General features: G+C 38.6%; 2 protein-coding genes across 6 annotated transcripts in view; one reads left to right on the top strand and one right to left on the bottom strand.

Moving 5' to 3' along the window:
- The first annotated feature begins 271 nt into the window (after nucleotides 1-271).
- LOC139785767 (uncharacterized protein F21D5.5-like) lies at nucleotides 272-3,909 on the top strand. Of its 5 annotated transcripts, XR_011722072.1 has the most exons (6): nucleotides 273-710; nucleotides 830-988; nucleotides 1,847-2,128; nucleotides 2,222-2,283; nucleotides 2,372-2,505; nucleotides 2,586-3,909. XR_011722072.1 is itself a non-coding variant. In XM_071724946.1 (5 exons), the coding sequence occupies exons 1-4, from the start codon at nucleotides 923-925 to the stop codon at nucleotides 2,373-2,375; spliced, it is 417 nt and encodes a 138-aa protein (XP_071581047.1). In that variant the 5' UTR covers nucleotides 276-922; the 3' UTR covers nucleotides 2,376-2,505; nucleotides 2,586-3,909. The 5 variants fall into 5 exon arrangements, 1 of the variants encoding a protein (XP_071581047.1); XR_011722074.1 differs by having other exon boundaries at nucleotides 272-988; nucleotides 1,833-2,128; XR_011722073.1 differs by having other exon boundaries at nucleotides 273-988; nucleotides 2,387-2,505.
- A 23,567-nt stretch (nucleotides 3,910-27,476) lies between these two features.
- The window catches only part of LOC139785766 (uncharacterized), a gene marked incomplete at its 5' end in the record, with an annotated part of 574 nt that continues 476 nt past the window's right edge, over nucleotides 27,477-27,574 (bottom strand). Inside the window, one exon of the mRNA XM_071724945.1 lies at nucleotides 27,477-27,574. This exon is cut by the window's right edge and continues 476 nt beyond it. Within this exon, the coding sequence (XP_071581046.1) occupies nucleotides 27,477-27,574 (98 nt within the window).

Here is a 27,574-nt window from a genome sequence, read left to right as displayed (position 1 = left end):
TTTGAAAATCTAATGTCAGATTCGTGTTCAGCGACACCAAAAACCCCCGAGTAACGAGTTTCAAGCGCATTTAAGCAATTTTATGTACATTGTCCGCCATATTGGATCGGCCATCTTGAATTTTTTATTTTGCCACTTTGCATTTAAAAGTAGATATAATTACCTAAATTTTAAGCCATATTAGAACTCTTTGCGTCAAAACCAACTTTGGGGGCGGGGGGTCTCTCGTTGAGAAAGAATGCCCCATATATATATATATATATATATATATATATATATATACACATGTGATTTCTGCCCAGTGCTCTGAATGTTATGTGATTTTCGCCCAGTGCTCTGAATGTCATCTAGTCATACATATCATGCTTTGATACAAGGAACGTGAAAAAGAGCAGGAAAAGAAAAGAACAAACAGAAGAGACAGATTCAAGCTTTGTCTTTTAATCTGGATGAAGACAATGCCGAAAAATCCCCGCAGTCAGAAAATGAGCAATCTGATGGCCTCGCGATTAAGAAGATTAAGAAAAATCCAGATGTAGATACAAGTATCTTGCCAGATAGGGAAAGGAAGGAGGAGGAAAATAAACTTAAGGAAGAATTGAGGCAAGAATGGGCTAGAAAGCAGAACGCGTTGAAGGAAGAAGAAATTGAGATCACATTCAGTTATTGGGATGGATCTGGCTATCGTCGGAGTGTTATAATGAAGAAAGGTGAATGTCTCAGTGATTTAGAGAATTTTTAAGTTATTAAAATACTCCAGTGTCACTTTTGGAGTAACATTGGCGTGATATATAATGTTCTACTGCATAAATTAAATTTTCACATACAGGTAATTCTATCTATCAGCTTCTTCAGAGATGTTTAGAAGTTCCGAAGCGTGAATTCAGCGAGCTTAAAACAGTAATGGTAGATCAGTTAATGTATGTCAAGGAGGATCTTTCTTATATTACCGCACCATTATACGTTTTACGATTTTATTGTAACTAAGGTAAAGATACTAAGTGATAAAACTTATGAAGCAATATCACAATGTTGGCATGTTATTTTAATGTATGTAATATTGCGATTAGGCACGAGGAAAAAGCGAACCTCTGTTCACATTTGACGTTCACGATGATATTCGTGTTATGCACGATGCTTCTGTCGAAACCGAGGAATCACATGCCGGAAAAATTTTACTTAGGTATTTATCATTAAAAGAATACTTTGTATAATTCTCTTTTATGTTATTTCTCACTAGATCATGATACGAGAGGAACAAACACATTTTTCCAGCGAGTAGATGGGAACCTTTTGATCCAACGAAAAGTTATGACAAGTATACAGTGTCGGATAAAAATAGGAAGAAAGATAAAATCTGATAAACTTAGATTCAACGAATTGTCCAATTTCGTTTAAAAGATTCAGATTCAAATTCATTCAGTTATGTGATAATATTTAATTCATTTACTCGATTATGTAGCTCTACTAAATTACAGTCCTTTGAATCTGAATCCTTTAAACGAAATTGGACAATTCGTTGAATCTAAGTTTATCAGATTTTATCTTTCTTCCTATTTTTATCCGACACTGTATACTTGTCATAACTTTTCGTTGGATCAAAAGGTTCCCATCTACTCGCTGGAAAAATGTGTTTGTTTCTCTCGTACCATGGTCTAATGAGAAATAACATAAAAGAGAATTATACAAAGTTATTCTTTTAATGATAAATACCTAAGTAAAATTTTTCCGGCATGTGATTCCTCGGTTTCGACAGAAGCATCGTGCATAACACGAATATCATCGTGAACGTCAAATGTGAACAGAGGCCCGCTCTTTCCTCGTGCTTATAGATATCCATTAGCAGGTGGTACTTATGGTCGGCAGTCCAGACTCCGGAAAATCGCATTTTGCAAAGAATTATCTGAAGGAATACGGATACGTCAACAGAGACACTTTAGGCAGCTGGCAGAAGTGCATTGCTGCAGTCCAACAATACTTGAATCAAGGAAAAAGTATAGTTATAGACAATACCAATCCTGATCCAGCTTCGAGAAAGAGATATATTGAGATAGCCAAGAAGCGCAATGTCTCGGTCAGATGTTTCGTCATGACGACAAGTATAGAACACGCGAAACGTAATAATAAGGTAATCGAAAATTAACATTAACCGTCATCGTGTGAAAGAATCGTATGAAGTAATGTTTCCGAAAATTCTAATCGATTTATTACTATATTACAGTTTCGCGAGTTGACTGATCCAAGCCACATTTCAATCAACGAGATTATTATCAACTCCTACGTGTAAGTAGATTTTAGATATATACATCTCTACACTCAAAATTATTTATCTTTGGATATGTAATTATACTTTGATGTTACTCTTTTGCAGGTAAATGATCGACAGAAGCTTACAATGTGGTACAAAATTGTTCCTCAAAGGGAGTTGCTGCCCAAACTCAGATTGAAGGTTGCATTCAAACTAATATTTATGCAAATATTTATTTTATGATACAAAATTATGAGGTAAGTAGTTATTATTATCCAATCTTCGAGAATCTCATTGCAGATGCGCAAATTAATTGAAATTAATTGATTTTTTAAAGCTAATTTCCCTTACTGAAGAACTGGTAATGAACGGACATGCTGAACAAGTAGGCATGGGACCAGATGAATGAAGCCAGAAACACTTGAATCCATCTGTACATAAGAGTTGTCAAGAAACTCTACAATTTTCACGCATAATCCGCGATTCTTAGTCAGTATGGACTAGAGTTTAATACAATCGCCATTGATGATCCCCTTTAATCGCGTCAAAATTGATTATTTCGCTTTTTGACTTCGTTCTTTACTCATGTTGTAAAATAGTTTTCCGATTGTGTAGAATATTTTTATTTAGAAAGAAATTTATAAAGATTGTTATATTGATCGTAGAGTAGAGAAAACAATAAAACTTAACATTTTACAAAGTAGTGTCACATTTAAACTAGAACATTGTATCGAATAACTCAGACGAATTAGGAAATTCGTTTCTACGTGACTCATGTCTGTTTCTGATTGGGGACGATTCGAGAACTCATTGAAATAATTTAATTTCTTTTCACGTTTAAATTTAGGTCACCGTAGATTAAACTTGTTACCTTAGAAGTTATTGTTAAATGGCGCATTTTATTTAATATTCCGCACTTCACTGTTGTGGCATAAAATTATTTTATGTTTCAAAAGATGGAGACTAAGCTTTCGGATTAATCCAGATGTACGCATATATACTGTATATATTTGATTAATTGTTTACTTAGATATCGATGATTCTTGCGCGATATGCTAATACATTTTTTTCTATGCAAGATTTCAATACAGTAGAAACTAGTTAACTGAGAAAAAGAGTCTATAAATGATTCGTAACTCGTGCAATTGCGCTCAACTGGAAACGTTTGGCAGTTATGAAATGTTAATATTTAATATTGTTGTTAAACATAATATAGAAATATTTTTCTAGGAAATGCATACAAGTAAGGTTACAATCATTAAATCGCTCACAGTGCTCACGTACATAACTTTGTCGCGCGCTGCAATTAACTCAATTTATTATAATTTATTATAATTTTTTAACAAAGCGAAAATATAGCGCAATGAACATCGTTACGTAATAATCATTCGTAATTCATTTTCGTGTATATAATAATTTTCGTGTATATAATATGTAGCTGACCGCAATCTTTGACTCTATTCAAATTTTGTACAACACTTCATTTAGCATTGTATTAATCATTAAGTAGCTTTGAGTACATTTAGTAGCTTTTGTATATTCGTCAGTTTAATCCTTGAAGTTATTAAGACTTGCATGAATTTTTACCGCAAGTCCTCTTACATCTTTTATACGTCTTCTGTAAAATATATAAAAATATATCATAACTGAATTAACTCGCATATCTTGGTCTGTCTTTTTTTTCTCCATTGCTTAACTTCTATTCGCCTCCCGACTTGACGTATACGCTACTATACTCGTCCAAGACGTTATTCGCGACATTTACAAGCTCTGTTTTTCTCTTCAATCGCTCTAAAAAAAATGTGTCGTCTTGAAGTGATTGATCTCTCTAAAGGATTTAAAAGTTACGCTTTGCGAAGACATAAGATATACGTTAGCTGGAAAATCGATTCACAGCGGTATTAGAAAAAGACGGAATGTTATGCGGTCGGTTCTTCAACAGTATAACGGGTGAACGTTTCGCGACTAGGTTAATCCACTTGCATATCGGTCATTGCGATCTCGCTCTTGTACATACTTGACTCATCGTCATGAGACTAGCTCCATTGTTCGCGAAGATACTTTTCTCTTGTTCTCTCTTCTGCTACCCTAAGGCGCGCGCGCGCGCGCGCGCGCGCGTGTGTGTGTGTGTGTGTGTGTGTGTGTGTGTGTGTGTGTGTGTGTGTGTGTGTGTGTGTGTCAAACGTTTTACCTATTATTAACAACTTCAGACACATTACATTTTTATTTTTAAGTAGTAATTTTTTTCTGTGGTATACATATGTATAGCATTAACAAGGTGTACAACTAAAAAGGTTACAGATTATTATTTTTAAAAAACTAAGCAAAATATTAAATTGTTGTTTTCTTTAGAAATAATAGTCCGTAACACCTTTAGCTTCACACCTTGTACATACTGTTTATAAGATTATAAGATATATTGTTTATAAGATTAAGATGCGTAACACTACAAAAAGGCGTGATATCCGTACAAAATTACCTTTTTTAAAAAAAAGGTAAAAAAAGGCGCCAAGTACACGCATAGTAGTGTATATGTATTATGTTGTTACCTCGAAAAAAACAAAGTGGTAGTATAATACCTCCAAATAGCTTTACCCTGTACATACTGTTTATAAAATGCGTAATACTACAAAAAGGCGTGATATCCGTACAAAATTACCTTTCTTAAAAAAAAGGTAATGAAAGGCGCCAAGTACACGTATAGTAGTGTATATGTTGTTACCTCGAAAAAAAAGAAAGTGGTAGTATTATACCCCGAAAAAACCTAAGTAACAAGTGGTAGACGTACTCTTTATATCTCGAAAAATCTCGAAAAAATCTAAGCAGTAGTATCTTTATTTCCAAAAAATTATAACCCAAGTGATACACATCACAAAATTATGTTACCTTATCAAAGAAGAGTCGCGCTTCAAGTGATCTATTACAATTACAAAAAAGAAATGATATCTCTTTAAATTACAGCGCCAATTACAGAGAGAACATATATATTGCCTCAAAAAATAATTGTTGCACTACTTTGAAAAATCTTTACATGGTGTCAATTAGAAAAAGAATGTATGATAACAATTTTATAAGATTAAAAAATTTTATTTAAATTTAACAAGGGAATACAAGATATTTAAATACAAAGTTTACATGTGTATTTTTTAGTGGTCACAAAGGATTACAGAGGAACAGTACAAAATAAAAATATTTTATTAAAATATTTAATCCAACGAGGGAATACAAGGTATTTAAATACAAAGTTTATATATGTATTTTTCAATAGAATAAAAGATTTAATCACAAAGAATTACAGAGATAGTACAAAATAAAAATATTTTATTAAAATACATAAATTTTTTCTTGTAAAAAAACTTGGCGCTGCTAGACCTGGAAATTTTAAATAAATAAATAAACTTATCCTATACTTAATTATAAGCCGCATTATTCGCCGTCGTCACGCACACCCATATCACTCGCTCGCACATACACACCACGCTGATAATCATTTTGTTACTCCCGTCGCATTCTTCTATGAATTATTTTTATTTATTGTTATCCTTATTTATTTAAAATTTCGAGGTCTAGCAGCGCCAAGTTTTTTTACAAGAAAAATTTATGTATTTTAATAAAATATTTTTATTTTGTACTATCTCTGTAATTCTTTGTGATTAAATCTTTTATTCTATTGAAAAATACATATATAAACTTTGTATTTAAATACCTTGTATTCCCTCGTTGGATTAAATATTTTAATAAAATATTTTTATTTTGTACTGTTCCTCTGTAATTCTTTGTGACCACTAAAAAATACTCATGTAAACTTTGTATTTAAATATCTTGTATTCCTTTGTTAAATTTAAATAAAATTTTTTAATCTTATAAAATTGTTATCATACATTCTTTTTCTAATTGACACCATGTAAAGATTTTTCAAAGTAGTGCAACAATTATTTTTTGAGGCAATATATATGTTCTCTCTGTAATTGGCGCTGTAATTTAAAGAGATATCATTTCTTTTTTGTAATTGTAATAGATCACTTGAAGCGCGACTCTTCTTTGATAAGGTAACATAATTTTGTGATGTGTATCACTTGGGTTATAATTTTTTGGAAATAAAGATACTACTGCTTAGATTTTTTCGAGATTTTTCGAGATACAAAGAGTAGGGGAGACCGGGGCTAAGCCGACACTATTTTTTCAAAGGCAATTTTTAATATTTAATTAAAATTTTTAGGCCAATTCAATGGTACATATTTAAAGAGTGTTTCTTCAGGTACAAAATTGATTCAGGAAGTTTTGCTGTACGTCGCTTTGTTTTGCCGCCAGGAAAGGAAAAGTGACGCGAAGACAAATTTTCGAATTGAAAAATGCCGGGGCAAACTCGACACCCCGCCGGGGCAAACTCAACACTTTGTCTGATCGACACAATTTGATCTGGAACTTATTTTTTACTGTCTGAAAATGAAAATACATTGTTTATTGTGTATTTAAAAAGTACAAAAATTCGAAATAAAGTAGCTAGAACAATCATTTAAAATAATGAGAACAAAAATTGTTGAACTTTCAATTATCTTCATCTAAACTCATGTCTGAAAAACAATTAATGCAGGTAAACTCGCGATCGGACGTGCGCATACATTTGTCATAAGCCATACGGCTGCATGACAAGCATCGTTTGTTACTGGGAGCCGACGAAACGGCGTGGTGTTGACTTTGCCCCGGACGTCGTTTTTCACTTTTGTCACTTCAAAAACATGAAAATTTTGAAAATATGCAAAAACGATTATCGGATTCATATAGAGCATCAAATTTCCCATCAAAATCACTTACCGGTAGATTCGCAAGAGTAAAGCTCGATGAAAGAGTAGACATTTTCGAGAGATCAGAAAAATTAGTTTTCACTATCAAAAACGCTTATGTCGCGTTAAAAATTACACTATAACTCAGAATGTTACCAAATTCCGTTGATAATACTGGCACATAAAGACGCATTTACAGTAGGAAAGGCAAGTTTCTACGATAGATTTAAATTGGCAAAAAGCCTAGTGTCAAGTTTGCCCCGTTGTCGGCTTAGCCCCGGTCTCCCCTACGTCTACCACTTGTTACTTAGGTTTTTTCGAGGTATAATACTACCACTTTCTTTTTTTTTCGAGGCAACAACATATACACTACTATACGTGTACTTGGCGCCTTTCTTTACCTTTTTTTTAAGAAAGGTAATTTTGTACAGTATATATATCATGTAACTGTAGTACAAAATTGTTATTATACATAATTTTATTGAGAATATAGAATGGGCCCCTCCAACGCCTATTCCCGTGAGAACGCAACCAATATTTTCCGTCTCTCCAATTCAAATTTATAATAACTGTCACAAGAGATTTGACTTGTGGTTTTTATTATAATTTAGTATCATCTGAATCGACGCTTCTAGCATTTATTTTGCTAGTTCCGTCAGAACAGATATTTCTGTTATTTATATTTGTATGAAGCAGTACCGTTACAAAAAAAGACGCTTCTGATTTTTATTATCATCAGTACCGTCAAAATAGATGCTTCTGATTTTGGTTATACAATTCAAAGATTGAGACTCTGAAATTATGTTATTTCAAAAGAGTATTAATGTCTGGGAAAAGGCAAAAGTTTATTAGTTGCTGTGATATTTAAAAAATGACGTCTCATAGATTCTACGTCATTTGAGTATTTTTGTTCACAAGGATTTTTACCTAAGACTATATCTGTAGCAAAAGCTGCAGCATAAATACCACAAGACGTAGCATCCCGTTGTCTTTGAACTTGTGGAAAACTTATATCACTAGCTGCTATTATTGGAAAACGAGCATTAATATATAATTGTTCTTGTAATGCCAATGTATTATATGTACAATTCGGTATGCTGTCATATACGTAGAGTTTTCCTCCATCAAAGTAGATACAGCGCCAGTGACGAGTACAATTTCCTCCAATTATTTGAACGCTCTTATTATAACAAGGTTCAATTAGATCTAGATACTCTATATATTGTACGTTTTGTGTTTCGAAACAAGAAGTTTCTCTTACAACACGTAAGAATTTATCCAGTGATTCGTCATTTAACTGGCTATATTTGGACAACACATTTTGTTCCACTAAAGAAAGAGGAACAATAGTATCGTCTAAAACTTTTTTACGTCTGGCCTTATCATCAGCTGTCAGCTCTATTTTATAATGACCAACAATAAAACAGTCCTCTTGCTCAAGACCAGCGGTAGAAATAGTAGCACTTGTCTCCGTTGAAATGTCCTTACATTTCAATCGTTTCTTATCAATCTTTTCGTCTTCTTGGAAAAACTTTTCATTGATTCTTTTTGTCGTTACATGTAGTCGCTTAGTGCTACGATCAACTACACTTTTGGACAATTTTTTTTTTGCTTCTGTAATATTTTTGCGTTGCGATATGTGTTTATATAACGACTGGTTATTGTTAACAGATGTCCAAGCTATAACTTCAGACAACTTCAGACATGTAAGTCGAGTACATGTGTTATTGGTGCCATCTATGTGTGAAACCCGGAAACTTAGTTGCGCACCTAGTATATATATATATATATATATATATATATATATATATATATATATATATATAATATAAATACATGTATATATATATATATATATATACAATACTTATATTATTATTTTATTATATTGTCATGTACTTATATTATTTATGAATGTACTTACATTATATAAAATGTCTTTATTTTTAAAGATTTAGAAATTATTGTACGTTACTTTATAAAAATACTTTTTTACTCTTTATAGGAAAGGAATAAAATATAAAGCACAAATTAATAAAATAGCATATTTCTCTCGTAAATTTAATTGTAAAATAACAATTTGATACTTCAATTGTAAAAATTCTAATTTCAACAATGTTATAAATATGCACGCATAAAGATACGCAGTAAGCGAATATAACAATTTGCCAATATGACAGAATGTCGTACTATGAGATATAGCGTTCGCTTGAGAGAACGCGCGACGCTTGAAACAGACGATAGTAGACCGAGAAAGATAGTGTCGCGCGGAAGAGCGAGAGGGATAGCGTCCAGGCATCGCGTGGCAGAGCAAGAGTCGCGCGAGAAGTACAGGATTATTGTCACCACAGTTGCCACATCTCTGAAACAATCAGCGTACATCTGGCAACTCTGTTTGCCGCGCGACTGTCGGACGCGCGGCTATAATCTATGAATCGTCAATTTGTAAACAACATATATGTATGTGTGTGTGCGTGCGTGCGTGCGTGTGCGTGCGTGTGCGTGTGCGTGCGTGTGCTTGTGCGTGTGCGCGCGCGTATGTGTGTGTGTGCGCGTGTGTGCGTGTGTACGTGTGCGTGCGTGCGTATGTGTGTATATATACATATATACACACACACACACACACACACAGGATTCATGCGAGTTTTTATACATATATTAGTCCAGACAGTTTTTCGTAAACAAACGTAATATATTTGATGTTGAGTCGGCATATTCGTATGTACTACATTCATTATTGAAAAGAAAACATGTATTTGCATTATCATTATCTAATTTTATTATCATAAAATTATTATCATAATGATCTACGCTGTAAACATAAATGCACTCCATAACTGAATATTATATAAATGTATAAAATTGTTATTTATAAAATTATTATATATTTTTAAATAATTGCAGGCTTAGTCTTTCATTATATATGCAATTCCATTGTCACAAATTATTAAATTACAATTTCTTATTATTTAAAAGTGAAAAATAAGGAAGTGGTAAGATCAATAATAAAAAAATATTTAATGTTTATTTTATGTTCATAAATAGATTTCTTTTATATACGATATAAAGAAAAAGGATAAAAAAAGTAAAAAGATAATGTTTTATATAATTTTAAAACTATTTTCCCATATAAAGTGTACTAATATACATATATAATAATATACAACAAATATTTTTTTATTATTGATCTTACCACCTTGTTATTTCTCACACAATAAGAAATTGTAATTTAATAATTTGTGTCAATGAAATTGCATATATAATAAAAAACAATAAGCCAACAACTATTTAAAAGGATATAATAATTGTATAAATAACAATTTCATATATTTATATAAAATTTAGTTGTGCATTTTTATGTTTATAGCGTAGATCATTATGAAGTAATAAAATCAGATAATGATAATGCAAGTACGATATCTTTCCTTTTCAATAATAAATCTGTTATATACGAATATGCTGACTCAACCTCTAACATATTACGTTTATTTATAAAAACCGCGAAAAGTCTGTACTAAGATATGCATAAAAACTCGCATGAATCTTGTGCGCATAGACTGAGAAGAAAAAGTATCGCGAACACGAACTCACTCTTCAGTCAGAACGCGAGGTTCATTTGTTTTCGGCGTGGCCGCGTAAGCAAGCCTTGCCCCTCGCCTCGCCTCGTCATTTTAATAATAATAATAATAATAATAATCTTTATTTACGGGTAAAAAACCCTTTAGTATATACACGAGAGAATGTAGTTTATAAAAATTTAAACAAAATAGATAAAAAATACAGTCAGAAAACAATAAGTAATGTTAGGAGAGTAAACAAATGAGTTTCCGCTTAAAAGAAGACACATTGCCGCCGAAGAAATCAACCAAGTTGGCATAATTATTTGCCGAGATGATCATCCTATTCAAACATGAGTTTACGCCATATAAAGTACGGTGATATTCAACATAAAAAATGGGAGATTGTCTTAAGTTCCTGATTGGAATATTTAAATAAATATTTTTTAATAGGTCAGGACTATCGATAAAATTGTTTAATAATTTAAAAATTAATGTTAGGTCAGAAATTAATCTCCTGCTCTCTAGAGTGATTAAATTAAGTCTTCTTGATATGGGATAATAGTCATGGCAGGTAATAGCCATAGGACTTCCCATGCGGTAGGCTACCGTGCGTAAGAACTTATGCTGTATGCGTTCAATCTTTTCAATATGACATTTATAATAGGGAGACCACACAGTGGAGCAATACTCCAATTTCGGGCGAACCAACGCGCAATATAACAGTTTTAAAGTGGAGATATTTACAAAATACTTTCCCCAGCGGAGGATGAAGCCAAGTGTTTTATACGCAGATGAAACAATAAGTTGAATGTGATTGTTAAATGATAAGTCGGCGCAAAACAAAACTCCGAGATCACGAGCATTATGCTTTATTGAGAGTGGTAAACCATCAAGAATGTAGTCATACAGAAGTGGGTTATGTTTGTGGGTAAAATGTATAACAAAACATTTAGAAACATTGAGTCGAAGGCAGTTTCTCTTACACCAGACCTCAAGATTGTGCAGATCCTGTTGCAACAATAATGCATCTGCAAGTCCATTTATTTTTCGATACATTTTCAAGTCATCAGCATATAGTAAAAAGAGGCAATATTTAATATACATAGCGATATCGTTAATAAATAAAATAAATAAAAGGGGGCCAAGATGCGAACCTTGCGGCACCCCGGAAGAGACAGTTATATTTCTAGATATACTGTTTTTATATTTTACAATTTGTGTTCTATCTGAGAGAAAGCATGAGATCCAACACAAGAGAGAGCCTCCGACTCCATAGGCTCGCAGTTTACTTAATAAAAGAGTACGATTCACAGTGTCAAACGCTTTCGCAAAATCAGTATAAACAGAGTCAACTTGGGATCCACTCTCAACAATATTCGCTAAAAAATTATAGTAATTTACCAGATTTGTAGTCGTGGATCGTCCAGGAACAAATCCGTGTTGTTCAATTATAATAAGGTTTTTGCAAAGCGCTCCAAGCTTGCGAGTCACAATGCTGTCAAAGATCTTAGGCATTATGCTTTGCTTACAAATAGGACGGTAGTTTGTAACAAATTGGCGTTCACCTCCTTTAAAAATTGGAGAAACAAGACATTGTTTCCAAACTGCAGGAAATGAGCCCATTTTTAGTGATTTGTTAAATATTAGCCATAAGAACCGTGATGCAATAAAAATATTTGACTTGAAGATTGATGGAGGAATACCATCCACACCGGCGGCGCAATTTAGAGAGAGATTATCGATTTCATTGTACACCTCCTCTATAGATATATCCAAGAAGAGGAGATTCAGAGAGTGAGCCAGATTAGGATCTATTTCAGGTTCAATATTATTTCCATCGTCGCCGGAGTAGACAGATTCGAAGTAATCGGCAAAGCAGTTTGCGATAGTCTCATTATCCTGCACAAGGTGATCATTGTGTAAAATGAAAGAGGCATGAGGCTCTGAAGATCTAATATTTTTTATAAATTTCCAAAAAAGTTTCGTGTTATCCGTTATGGTGCTTTCAGTTTTATTAATAAAGTTTGCCCAACATGCAGCAGATAAAGACTTGCACTTTGCTCTAAGGTGAGAGAAGGTCAAATAGTCGGAATAAGTTTGTGTATTCTTATATTTTAAATGAGCCGATTTTTTTGCTTTTATAAGCGAAATCAACTCTTTTGTAAACCAAACTGGGTAAGAGGATTCAAAAATGGGGCGGGAAGGAACAAACGTAGCAATTGCGGTGTTCAGGTGATGATATAAGAAATCCACCGCTTCATTAACTGAAAGTTTCTCTAAGGCAGTATCCCAGTTTATCTGGTTAAGATAGTTCGTAATAGCTGAATAGTCGGCTTGCTCAAAGCAGAGTTTTCGTGCAGTCTTTACAGGGGAGCAAGCTGTGCTTGAAAATGGCAAGGTACATATGAGTAGAGGATGATATGTATCACAAGGAATAAGAGGCTCATAGGCAGTAGATACACGGAGGCTTTCAAAAGATGAGAAAATGAGGTCAAGCTCATATCCCAGAGCATTTTTTACCGCGTTATGCTGATAGAAATTGCAAAGATTGAAATATTCGGTAACTACATCAGCCTGTTTTGGGTGGGAACCATTTATGGGAGTATAAGTTAACAAGGAATAATTTTGCTGCCATAAAATATTTGGTAAATTGTAATCACCAAGAATAATAAAACTAGCATCAGGATATACACAGCGCATATCAAATACCAGGCGACCGTGGGAATCGTAAACATCGGGTGAAGAGCCTGGCGGAATATAAACAGCAACAATAATAAGAGAGCTATGTTTAATTTTTACCTCTACAAAGAGATGTTCGACGTTTGAAACTGATGTACTAATATTACGACTATAATAACAATTACGGACAGCGATCAAAACACCACCGCCCCTCGAGCAGTCACTAGTGCTCACATCTCTATCACAACGGTAAATTTTGAAATCGATTAGGCCAAGCTCAGCATCCGATATACCCGAATTTAACCACGTCTCCGACAAAATAACAAAATCATATTTCATTGTAGCAGATGCAATGGAACAGCGCAGATCCGATAATTTTGTTCTCAAACCTCTTACATTTTGATAATACACTAAAGGGCAGTGTTCATGTTTTTTGCGCGAGAATTTAGAGGCATTTTAACAATTTTCGGTATGCCGTTATAAAATCTAATCGTCTTGTCGGTAACTCCAGAGTTTCTGAGAGATTCCAGTTGCTTCTTCAAATCTCGAAGGTGGTCCCTCTGTCTTAATGTCAGGTCCTGCTTGATAAAGGCTGGTCCAGAATAAGAGTTTTTACTCTTTAGAATATCAATGGCGTCAGTTTTTGAGGGAAACGAAACTCGAAGAGGTCTAATTTGATCCTGCTTGATATTACCAAGCCTCGAAGTCCTGATATGGGGAGGGTTTAACGGCCGGATTTTGCGAACAATCTCTTCTGCCTTCTCCAAATCATTCGGTTGGTTCGTATTTAAAGAAGAGGGAGGGCTCATTTCCTCGATGTTATAAAATATCAAATTCACGGATCTTTTTTCTCTCTCAGCGATTTCGCTTATTATTTCCTCGTGGACAGCAGACGATGCAACAGACGAAGACTTATTTTCTAATTCAATGACCTTATTGTTAAGTGCCTGAATCTCAGCCGAGATCCTCTCCACATCGGCCCGGTACATCCCTAAGAGCTCGTCACGGAAACTTGCGAACTCTGCTCGAATCATATTTCGCAGTTTGGCAACCAAGGAGTCAGAGAGGTCAGTAGGAGGCAAATTACAGGGAAGAAACTTGCCGTCGGCATTAGGATGGCCTGAGCGAGAGATGCAGCCCGGATGAGATGCAATGTCACAAGTGCTGCATATAATTGGTTTAGCCACTGTCGCTCCACAGCATTTGCACAATTTTTTCTCCATGGTTGACATATATATGATAGAGACAAGTAACTTTAGCGATATGTAAATAGGTAGAGAGGATAATAAACACGTCTGTTCGCTTTGACGGTCAGAACAGTACTGACCGATTTTGGTGATGAGTTGCGACAATCGCGGATCGCGGAGATCGTTCTGTGGCGATCACCTAACGGATGGCATGCCGCCTGTGCGCTCATATCGCAAATGTAAGTAAACCTTTCATTACATATTTTATTAAAGTTTTGGGTAATATATTTTACTAAATAATATCCTTTTTTCATATAAAAAATATTATTTAATAAAATATAATTAGCACTATTTTTTCACGTACAATTTATAAAGTAAGCACGTGGCTTACACTAGCCGTGTTCCGATATACGCTACCAGTACTGAAAATGTATAACATAACGTTGTAATAGATTTTCAGTAATAGCAGTATATATCAGAACACCAGCTTATGTCTCTCTTGAAAGAATGGTGTTACATACTTTGTTTCATAAAATTTTGTTCGTTATTATTATCTTATATTACGTAATATTATTACGAATTATGTATAACATTTATTTTTCTGTTACAGCAAGAAGTGAAGGCTCTCAGCCGACAGCGACGACGACGACGATGACGACGACGACGACGACGACGACGTCGACGATGATGACGATGACGACGCCGACGCCGACGCCGACGGCGACGGCGACGGCGACGACGACGGCGACGACGACGGCGATACCGCCGTCATTGTCAATGCAACCACCGCTTGCACCACCGCCACCATCTACCATATCGCCATCGGCACCACTGCCATTGCCACCGCCACCACAACTGCTACCGTCACTGGCACCGCTACGGCAACCGCTACCGTGGCAAATAATAACAAGAAAAGTAAGTAAGCTAATATAATACAATATTTTTCCCGTCCCTTTCTTCCCCCCGCGCCCGCGTGTGCCTGGTGTTTCGCGCTTCGCGTTCGCCGTATTCGCCGCATTCGCGAGATCGCTTCGTTACGGTCTCGTGTCCGTGCACCTCGACGCCGTCGGGACAGTGTGCCTGGTGTGTCGCGCTTCGCGTTCGCCGTATTCGCCGCATTCGCAAGATCGCTTCGTTACGGTCTCGTGTCCGTGCATCTCGACGCCGTCGGGACAGTGTGCCTGGTGTGTCGCGCTTCGCGTTCGCCGTATTCGCCGCATTCGCAAGATCGCTTCGTTACGGTCTCGTGTCCGTGCATCTCGACGCCGTCGGGACAGTGTGCCTGGTGTGTCGCGCTTCGCGTTCGCCGTATTCGCCGCATTCGCGAGATCGCCTCGTTACGGTCTCGTGTCCGTGCACCTCGACGCCGTCGGGACAGTGTGCCTGGTGTGTCGCGCTTCGCGGTCACCGCATTCGCGAGATCGCCTCGTTACGGTCTCGTGTCCCGTGCACCTCGACGTCAGGACACCTTGTCGGAAAGGCGAGAGCGAGAGCGAGAGCGAGAGCGAGAGCGAGAGCGAGAGCGAGAGCGAGAGCGAGAGCGAGAGCGAGAGCGAGAGCGAGAGCGAGAGCGAGAGCGAGAGCGAGAGCGAGAGCGAGAGCGAGAGCGAGAGCGAGAGCGAGAGCGAGAGCGAGAGCGAGAGCGAGAGCGAGAGCGAGAGCGAGAGCGAGAGCGAGAGCGAGAGCGAGAGCGAGAGCGAGAGCGAGAGCGAGAGCGAGAGCGAGAGCGAGAGCGAGAGCGAGAGCGAGAGCGAGAGCGAGAGCGAGAGCGAGAGCGAGAGCGAGAGCGAGAGCGAGAGCGAGAGCGAGAGCGAGAGCGAGAGCGAGAGCGAGAGCGAGAGCGAGAGCGAGAGCGAGAGCGAGAGAGAGAGAGAGAGAGAGAGAGAGAGAGAGAGAGAGAGAGAGAGAGAGAGAGAGAGAGAGAGAGAGAGAGAGAGAGAGAGAGAGAGAGAGAGAGAGAGAGAAAGGGAGAGAGGGAGACAGAAGCGCCCTGGCCGCTTGCGAAGGATAGTCCTGCACGACGTTCCCTTCTGCTGCTGTCACTTTCGTGCCGAGACCGATACGGATCGCGCGGCGGCGTCCCGACCGATGCTCCGTCGACGGAGCATATAAAATAAATTTATAAATTTATATTTATTTTATATGTGTACGTTGAATAAATGCATATGCGTGCATGCATGCTTGTTTGTAAGCAAAAGAATAATTGATACAAAGGCCGGATAAGAAGGGTCAATGTGCCCCCACACGGATCATTGGTTCGAAAAAATTACTTGTAGAATACTATCCCAAAATTCGACATGAAATATATGGAAATCGTATTAAAAACAACATATTTAAAAAAAATGAAAAAAATACTTTATTTTCTAAAGCACCGCTTACCCATGTTATTGCTTCCAAAAAATTATGTCCGATAGAAAACTACTCCAAGATTCTAGAAATTTTTTTTCGTAATTTTACAAGAAAGATAACTGGACTAAAAAAATCAAGAACATTTATTTATTTTTTTATCAATGTTTCTGTCATCAGAAACCTTTCTCGAATTTTCCACAAATGTGTCTCAATGATATCTACAACATTATTTCATCAAAATCGGTTAGTCGATCAAAAAATGTGAATTATTTTCGAAATTTTTGTTTTTATTTTTTTCAGCAAAACGGTTCAATATCAAGGGCTAATTTGACTAAATTGTAAGTGACACTGATAGCAATCAAAGCAAAAAATGAGCATAATCCGTGTGGAGGCACATTGACCCTTCTTATCCGGCTACGGCCTTTTTTATATTACATTTCGCGTTGCTTACTTTCAATCAGAAGTGAAAAAGATGTACATATATGGATGTCAAAAAAAAGAGAATGAAAAAATCAGGTGTAGAAAATGCAAGCAATGCAAATACGTCTATAATATTACGTATATATATTTTTTTTTAATTTTCTTGTTTTTATTCTTTTTGCAGCAACTTAATTTAGCAGTACGGCGGGCGGTCCAAAGAGAAAAGAAAAAATACGCTGGTGGTATAAATATGCCACCAGCGAAAAATTATATCTGCACCGCCGGCTCCAGCATACATACCCGCGCAGCCGACACCGCCGACACCAAGATACGTACCCGCGTCGCCGGCACCAGGATATATATATGCGTCGTCGGCACCAGGATATGTACCTGGGCAACCGGCTACAGGTTATATACCTGGGCAACCGGCTACAGGTTATGTACCTGGGCAACCGGCTACAGGTTATGTACCTGGGCAACCGGCCCCAGGTTATATACCTGGGCAATCGGCTACAGGTTATGTACCTGGGCAACCGGCTACAGGTTATGTACCTGGGCAACCGGCTACAGGATATATATCCGCGTCGTCGGCACCAGGATGTGTACCTGGGCAACCGGCTACAGGTTATGTACCTGGGCAACCGGCTACAGGATATATATCCGCGTCGTCGGCACCAGGATGTGTACCTGGGCAACCGGCTACAGGATATATATCCGCGTTGCCGGCACCAGGATATGCATCTGCGCCACCGGCTACAGGATATGCTGAATGTGCACCCGCGCCGCCCGCGCCGGTACCAGGATACGTATCCGCGCCGCCGGCACCAGGATATGTATTTGCGCCGCCAGGATACTACGAAATGTAACACACACACACACACACACACACACACACACACACACACACACACACACACACACACACACACACAAAAGACAAACAATTTTATTGTATGTAATATAGTAATACCTTTAGAATCTCTTATGTATATTGTACCCATATAGCACAGTGACGTCAAATGACATATTCCGTCATAACGACGTCTCTAACCCGTCCAGTAGTTACTGGTACTTATTTTATTTTTTCTACAAAGATTTAATTTTTTTTATTTTTCTTTTACTGCATAGTGTATATAAGAGATTCTAAAGGTATTACTATATATTATTTCTTTCATGTATCTTTTAAAATAAATTTTATTAAAATATACTCATTTACACACACATACACACAAAAGACATAATTATATTGTATGTAAGGCTGGGGCTACACTATGCGCGTTTTCGCGAATCGGATTCGCGAATCGTGCATTTGTATACCATGTGTGCTTAGCACGAATGGCATACAAATGCACGATTCGCGAATCCGATTCGCGAAAACGCGCATAGTGTAGCCCCAGCATAATAGTAATACCTTTAGAATCTCTTATGTATATTGTACTGGTACTTATTTTCTATTTTTTTTACAAGGATAATTTTTGTTTTTCTTTTATTGTATAGTATACATAAAAGATTCTAAAGGTATTACTATATATTATTTCAGTTTGATAATTTTTGAAATTATGATTTTTTCATACATGCTGCAAAATAATAAAATAAACATGAAATATATATTTCTGTACTATTTTTACTTTCTTATCCTTTTCTCCTTCCTCACACACAACCAAAGCACTTGTCTAAATTATCTTGTCTTTCTACGAAATTTAGTCCGGTGAATGTACGATATAGAGCCTACGCATAAGGATTGTCGTAATTGTTTAGGGTTTTATTGTAAGTCGTAAGTCGGTATCGGAAGTAACGCACAAAGATTAGAGCCACCGCACAAGACTCGTATGGTCACGTAGCGTAACGTAACGTGAACCAACGCACAAGAAACGCATTGGTTACGGCCGTTACGGCATTATACGTTTCTTGTACGTTGATTCACGTTACGTTACGCTACGTGATCATACGAGAGTCTTGTGCGGTGGCTCTTACGTCTGAGGACAGATGCAGCGCCAACTCTCGCAAAATCTGTCACCTATTGTTGACACGGTTACTGCTCTGTTTATCTTTCTATATCTCTGCTAAGCACATATATTCGCGAAAATCGTAGTGAAGGGTCAAACTTTTTTGTTACGTTATTAATCTTAGTTTTTCATGTACGGTATTCTTTGTTCACATTATACGAATAGCGCGTGTATCTTATTTTGTACATACAAACTGTACAACTCCTATATTAAGCAAACGTTTACGGTAGGTGACAGCTCAAAAATGTATTTTTTTAATATTTTTCGATTTTTGTCTTGAAATCAACACTCGCGCGATGTGTTTTTGTGCATACTTCAATTGTGTAAAAAAAAATTAAGTTCTGTGCAGTCTACGCAAAGCTAGACCCTTCCCTGTAATTGTCGGTAATTTGGGTCAGTTTAGGATCCCCTTAACGACTCTGTAATGGCTTCAACTCCGGTTACGTTGAAACGATCGATAAATGTGCCATCTAATTTGAGCAAAATAACCAAAATTTTACAACCGCGTAAATCGAAACAATCGAAAGGTCCATTGAATGAACCACCGATAACCTCTGCGCCTTCCGTGCAACCCACAATGCTGGAATCACTCACAAACGAGGATGTTTTCGAAACCACGGATGACTCACTCGTGACGTCCGTTCGACAGCAGTTGCAAACATCTGAGGGTCGAGAAACGTTGCGAGAACACTTTGGTCTATTGGGCCTGGGCCTGGGCAAAGTATGTCGGGGTAGTTCTGAGCGGCGATCAAGAAAGCGGTATAGACACCGTATACGGCGTTTATTTCAGCAACGATGGAATAATGCTCGGTAATAAACGTTTTGACGTGGACAACGCGGACAACATAATTATCGACGGCATACGATACGCTGGTACACGCGGTCTTTACGAGTTGATCTTTAAGAAATTTCCCGATAACGAGATGTACACGGAGGACGACAAGCAAAAATACAAGAGCATTCTGTTGGCAACGAGTGCTCATAAACGCAATTATGATGCTCACGCTCGAATAAATAGCAACAGGGGATACACACAAATAATCGCACCGTTGATTTCGGGTAAAAAAGCTGGAAAAGGTATACCGCGTGCCATGACATTAAACGACAACAAGATCGACTACGTTCATTGGGACAATCCCAATGAGCTTGTAGATCGTCTCTGATTGCTCGAAGCTTCGCGCCTAGCGGGTCACACCGGTCATGATAACGAGATCCTGTCGATTATCGAGGAACTTCGCGAGGCTGGACTTATTATAAATTAAACCGCGCGTCGGCGAGTCATTCAATCAACATCAAAATGCCGATCAACAAGTTTGGTATATCGCTCGGAAGAGGCGGTGCGGAACCGTACTATCAATGGAGCGGATTAATCAGAAATTACGTGCGCGATAACGCTCTTTGCATGGTCGCCACCGACTTTGACGCGAAATCGCGCAAGATTCGACGGATAGCGCCGCATGTAGATGATGGCGATGCCGCCAATAAACGTTACGTTGTGACCGGAACAACGAATGGAATTGTTAAATTTATCAAACATAGCCACTTACTACTTGGGCTGAATTTACGGTCGCCACTGTATTTTCTGGATCGAATACAGAAACCTTGTTTTACTGCGTTGCCCCGTCCTTCCTTCTCGGCAAGATGGCTGTCGATTCACGTCGCAGGCGCGTTCAAGGCCGTGGGCCACGCCCTTGTTAAGCGAAACGTATTTACGAGGATAGGATACTCACTGGGGTCGCGAAATGATGCTTTTTGTTTATTATAAACAAATAATAATTTATTTAAAACTAGATTGTACAGCAATCTCTCTTAACGCACGTGTTCGCTCGATCGCGTGTTGCTACGTCGAGTTGTTATCGAAACGCCGTTATTTCGGTTATAGCGGATCTTAACGATCAATATAAGCGCAATAGGAATATTCCCGTATCACGCACTCACTGTCTCTAACAATGGATTAATCACGCTACTGACGCTAGCGGATAACAGGATAAGACCGCCTTTTTCGATGTGTATGACGCAATTAACGTCTCGAAAGTTCGCGACGGACTGTCCGTAATAATATTTCGTTCACGCTACTAACGCTAGCGGATAACGGGATAAGAACGCCTTTTCCGATTTGTATGGCGCAACCGATGTACGTGTTGACGCCTTGAAAATTCACGACGGACTGTCCGGGAGGAACGGGTCGAGTTCTCCCACCTTAGACTCACGCATGCGCTGAGTCCTCATTTTAGGCGCGCAGCCTTCGCACTCGCGGAACGCACCTTCGGGTGTAGATGGTACGATTCCATCTGCACTTCGCTTGCCGAGTCGTTGTTGGGACTCGGCACCTTTTCGTGAGATGCTACACTAAAGTGCAACGGCGCGACTTGGCTTTCGCACCCGCGTGAACCAAACGCGTCGCTGCACGCAAACTTCGCGCAAGCGAACTCAACGTCACTCGATTATCATCGAGTGACTCTCAACGTCACAAAAGACGAATCCAATGTACACCAGGTAAGTATTAATTTTCTCTTTCTTTCAGGTACCCAGGATCGCTATGGAATCGTCTCATCTAATCACCGGAGTCGGTGTAATAAAGGTAAGTATAAAAGGTAAGTATAACGCGGCTTAAAATTACCGCACGCATAATCGCATAATAACGAATTCTTAAATTGACAGGGAATAATGTTTAAATATCAAATTAATGAATATAATATCAAATCGGCTGAAAGTGCCGTCTAAAAGTGTAGAAAGTACACAAAAGTGTAAAAAATTGTAACTGAATATAACGAAAATCAATGCTATTTGCAATGTTAAATAAATCTTGGCTTGGAATGACTCCATTTGGCCGGTTTCTCTTCCGTGAGATATAACTGTAAATAATATGCTGAAAATTCAATGAATTTAATGAATCTGCACTCCGAGTGCTAAAAGTGTATCAAAAGTGTAACTGCCGTCGCTGGCTCGTCTCGCACGCTGAATCTAAGAAACAGGTGTAGAAAGTGTAAAAGGTGTAATAAAAAGGTGTAACTCTTGTTAATTGCTTTAAAATGTTGCAAATAAATATAATTAATTGAATATTGCCCCAAAGGGTCGTTTCTGTAATAAAATCTTTAGATATCTTGAATAAAGTGTGAATTTAATTGTACTCGTGCACCTTGTGCATCTCGTCGGCTGAAGGCCTTAATATTATTGTTTAAACGTTTGAAATGTTGTTAGAACTTTATAAAATTGTTGACTTTATCAAATTGGAATTTCTTCCACTTACAGATTATCTCTGCGCTCTTCCGTCGGCTTATGGCCTGTAAAGTGTAATTAGTGTCGAAGGGTGTATTTGTATAAAACGTTTTTAAAATTATATAAAATATATGCTTAATCAGGAATATGTCCTGCCCGCTAATAATGCTAAAAGTGTAGCTTAAATTTATTGTTTAATAAGACCGTCACTCGCGGATCGGTCGTGGATCTACTTCCGCTCCTAAAATTATTATGTAAAGTGTGAATAGTGCGTAAAGTGTAAGTATGATGTTCGTATCCGGGAAACTTGTGAACAATGGGAAAATTATTATGAACGAAACAATTAGGTATTCTTTTAACTTCATGGTGAGCAACGTGGTTCTGATTCTACTTTATAAGAATATACCAGTAACAGTATACTAACTACTGCTACGGCAAAAAGAATAAAAATAAATGTTAATATGACTATTTTGAATCTATCCGAGTCCATTTCAATGAATGTTATTATTAGTGTTATCTTGTCACTCCCTTCTCGATGCGTTGCTTTGGGAATGGAATGGGTGTATTTTGGGTAATTGTATCTGTTTATGTGTAAACTCTTTTTCTTTATTATTAATATATCGCATATCTCATGCTATCTCGTTGGCTCGCTGCCGTATGTTTTTCTCAAACTCCTTTCTTCCTTCATGCGTTACGTTACAAAACGGTATATATAAAAAAATAAAATGATTTATGTTTAAATAAAACTTTGTAAATTAAAAGCAACTTTGAATAAAATACTCGCTTGTACATTAATAAAAGGCAGCTTTACAGCTGTGTATATTCGCTCTGGTCCTTTTGGCTGCTCTGTTTCTGTTGCGTCTCCTGCTGCACTTCCACCTCCACAGCGAAGATCTGGCTGCCGAGCGATGTCGTTTCGACGATCTCTTCTCTACCCCTCGCCATCAACCTCTGGACCTCTTCGTCGGGTAGCTCCTCGAATTGAGGTGACCCCCTCGTGCCCTCGTCTGCTGTCGGGCTCGCCCGAGACAATACTTGTCGTTCGGCCTCCTCTGGTTGCCCGCTCGGCTGTACCTTTTGAACTTTTGTCGCCTCGTTATTGTGGGACATTTTAGGTGTCGAACCGGTCGATTCCCGGCTCTCTTGGGAAATCGTGGTTACAACCTGCGATTTCAACGTGCAGCAGAGCGTGCAAATTTTGAAAGATCGGCAGGATGAAATCGAGAGAAAAATGGTCGCATTCCAGAATAACGTGCAAATTACCCTAAATGAACTTCAAAAGGTGATTCAAGATGTAATTGCAAATCATCGCGAATAGATAAGAACGTACATCTGATCTCTGCGTCAGTTGCGCGTCATCGTCATGGCTAGTAAGAAGCACTCAACTGAGAAACGGAGGCTGGTGGAAGAACTACACGCTCCTGCGAGAAGAAATTTTTCGCGAAGACGCGTCATAGTGCGCAGATACGATGACCTGTGGCAGGCGGATGTGGTCGAGATGCGCCCATACACGCGATTCAACAGAGGCTACCACTACATACTCACCGTTATCGACGTGCTGAGCAAGCACGCATGGGCCGTACCGCTCAAGGCCAAGAGCGGAACCGAGGTTACTACGGCGATTGCGAAAATAATTCGAGATGGCGGAAGATGTCCGAAAAATCTGCAGACTGACAAGGGGAAGAATTTTACAACGCAAACGTACAGAAACTCTTGAAGAAACATAATATCAATCACTATTCGACCTATTCCGTAATGAAGGCATCGGTCGTCGAACGATTCAATCGCACGCTCAAGAACGATATGTGGAAAATGTTTACGATCAACGAAAATTACAAATGGATCGACTCGCTGCCGGGCCTCGTGTCGGATTACAACGCGCAAAAGCATCGAACTATCGGCATGCGACCCATCGATGTTACCCCGCGATCGCCGACAAGCTCCTAACAACGGTGTACAGTCACGTAAAGATCGCTGCTCCCGCACGATTCAAAGTGGGCGACTCGGTACGCGTGAGTAAATTCAAGACAATCTTCGAGAAAGGATACACACCAAATTGGACCACGGAGGTGTTTAGAATCGTCAAAGTGCAGAAAACTAATCCCGTGACGTATCTTTTGGAAGATTCTTGCGGAAAAGCCGTCGCCGGCGGCTTCTACGAATACGAGTTACATCGCGTTGCTAATCCCGACGTGTATCTCGTTGAAAAAGTTTTGCGCAAAAGGGGGGATGAGGTTTATGTAAAGTGGTTAGGATTTGATAATTCATACAATTCATGGATACACAAGAATAATGTATTGTAAAAATTTATTACAATATAAAAACATATTATACATACAAATGAGTCATTTATTTACATAAATATCTATACATGTAATTACAATATATATTTACGACGGTATATTATAATGTCCCCATGGCAGTGTCTCGGTAGAACCAGGTATAATGTATCGTTTATCATCGTACGGACTTAGAGCTATTTTCGTTTCGGACACTGTGTACACCTCGTGTTGTTTGGATCTTATGCAGGTCTGCTGTCGTGTCATTTCAATTTCGTCGCGCAGACACCGCGTGTAATCGTCGAACGTTATCGACCTGGCTACGACGTTACTCTTAACACCTTTAGCCTTTTTCGTATCTTTCTTACCGTCGATTCGCAAGGCGTACATCTTTGCTCTAAGCCCGACGAATTCGGTCATTATCGCACCGTTGTTTTCATCTTTCATCAAGCCTGGAACTTTTTTATTGGCGAGTGGGATACCGTACGCATTATCGACCGCGTAATCGCTAGTGTCAAATCTATTAATGTGGCGCTTCATGGTGTCATACACATCGTCGCACTCGATGTAATAAATGAGACTGTCAGTATCGGTGTATGTGACTTTACACTTGTCGCGATACAACGGTAACATGTACTCGTGATGAAATTCGTACAAACATGTCTTGGATATATCGAGGATGCACATACCCACATAGATTGGTTTGTCGAACTTCACTCTATTGCTACTAGATTCTCCGAAAAGACGCTTCGGCTATGAAAATTTGGTTTCGCGATCATTGCCTCCGCGCCGTATCTACCCTCCCAATGAGTCACGAGTCGCACGTCAACGTGATTGCGCACATTCTCCATGGTTTTGCCAAACACAGCGTTGTTCATCAATTTGTATAAATTTTTCTCGAAATCATTCTTGGCCAATGTTCTAAATTTCGTATTTAGTTCTATATAATCGCGAAGCCATGGAGATTGCGCGAATTTCAATATGCGGTGAATCTTTGATATACGGAGACCGTGACGAGTGCACTGCTGCAGGTTGCGATAATGTATTACATAACGTTTCTTATCGTATAATGTTGCGAGGAGCTTGTCCTGCCGCTTACCGGGTGGTTTATCGCGCGTCGGACAAAACGGTAGGTCAGTGTGCGCGTCGTGAAGATGTTGCGAATACTCCAAGTCGACTTCGAGAATGTAGCCTATCGTGGAATCCAACGCGACATCCATAACATTAAAATCGGTTACGTCGTCGACCCATTGAAAATCTGCGTAAGGCAATGGTTGACACATTGCCCAGCCGTATAAGTTGTTTACGTCGAAATACATCAGGTACGACGACGGTTTCGATGGATCGTACGATTGCATGTACTTGTTGTTGGCCAGCGCGTATCTGTTCGAACATTGACTCAAACCGCCGCGTATGCCACGTTCGATAAACATGACCATGTCAATGTCGGTGAGCAATTCGAAATTGATACGCGTATGCTTCAACATAGCGTCCCACGTGAAACCCGGTAGAGTATAATAATACGCCGGATCGAGTCCATAACTCGCGACGCAGCTATCGCGAAAATTTTCAAAGATATCGGCCAACAGCAAGACATCGGTTTTGAGATATAAATCGCTGTAGTCACCGAGCGTTCGAATGGAGAACTGCTGCCAGACGTTGACGGCGTGCGCGTAATCGCTCTCGGATACGGTGTCTCCTGTCAATGAACTATAAAACGAGTCGCGCGGTGGTAAACACAAGTCCTCCAACTTTTCGACGCAGTCAATGGGACGCACTCATACGGAAATACGCCTTTTCGTGTCAGCAAATCGAAATTTTCTACGGATAATTTACAAAATTCGCGTTGCAATATTCGCAGTTTATCCTTGCTGAGATAAGATGCCAATTTGTCGAGACTAGCGGTGAGAAACTTGTACGAATCGATAAATCGCAATTTGACGCAAGTTTTCTTATCTTTATCTTCGGTGCTTTTAACGTTTTTCGTAAACGAAATGTATTTCTCTTTTGTGATTGGGAGTAAATCTACATGTCCTTCGTACGCTGTTGCTATTTCCGTTATAATAAAATGCGCGTCGTAGCCCGATAAATTATGAAAAACTATGGGAATGCAATGCGAATCTTTGTAGTTCAGATTACAGTTTGAGTGCGCGGGACCTCTGTACTGACCGGTCAGATGACAATAATCGCGCACTCGCACGTCGTCTGGCTCGAACGGTTTTTCGCACACGTGACAGTGCGTTGCGCTGTTAAACTTTTCCCACTCGTCTCGCGTGAAATCCGCCATGGGTATATTAGTGGACAAGATTGTCTTTACGTCGTAAGCTAAACGTCTTAGCTCCTCGGAGAACCACGCGACGCAATCCTTATCGCGACGAAACCGATACATTGATAACGAATCGTCATACGAGCAACGCACGTAGTACCCTATGCTAAATACGCGATGATGTTGATATGTGTACCTGGACGTTTCCGGATCCGCTTCCATCTTCTCCAGGGTACATTCCAGGTCGGCGTATACGATAAACGGAACTCGTTCCTTCCTGTTGTCATTCTTAAAGGCCAACCACTTGTCGTTATCGCTCGGTAACTTGATCGCGCAGTCGTTCATCTCCCGACAGTCGACGGTGTGGGCTTCCAATTTCTCGCTGGAGCTGAAGTAGTGCAAACATCTGTAAATAATGAATTTTTTTTTTATATATCTTTTACGTAAAAATTATTTTTATTATTTATTAGGATGTATACTCACCGATCGCAAAAGTATTTCCTGTGCTCTTTTTTACTCAATTGCGAGCTCACGAGGCGGGATAGGTTCTTGATGCATGCAAAATGTCCCACGTTGT

Source organism: Temnothorax nylanderi, unplaced genomic scaffold (genome assembly GCF_030848795.1).
Source record: "Temnothorax nylanderi isolate EJ_2023f unplaced genomic scaffold, tnyl_v1.0 TNYL_tig0879_pilon, whole genome shotgun sequence".
NCBI classification, from domain to species: Eukaryota; Metazoa; Arthropoda; class Insecta; order Hymenoptera; family Formicidae; genus Temnothorax; species Temnothorax nylanderi.
Note: the sequence above shows the minus strand (reverse complement) of the source record. Positions and strands in the feature narration are given on the sequence as shown.

What these genes read in the sequence shown, in the direction of transcription:
- LOC139785767 (XM_071724946.1), top strand. Translation starts at nt 923, where the DNA reads ATGTCAAGGAGGATCTTTCTTATATTACCGCACCATTATACGTTTTAC. An exon ending in ACGATTTTATTGTAACTAAG is followed by an intron (nt 989 to 1,843) that starts GTAAAGATACTA and finishes GATATCCATTAG; the next exon opens with CAGGTGGTACTTATGGTCGG. An exon ending in ACGCGAAACGTAATAATAAG is followed by an intron (nt 2,129 to 2,221) that starts GTAATCGAAAAT and finishes ACTATATTACAG; the next exon opens with TTTCGCGAGTTGACTGATCC.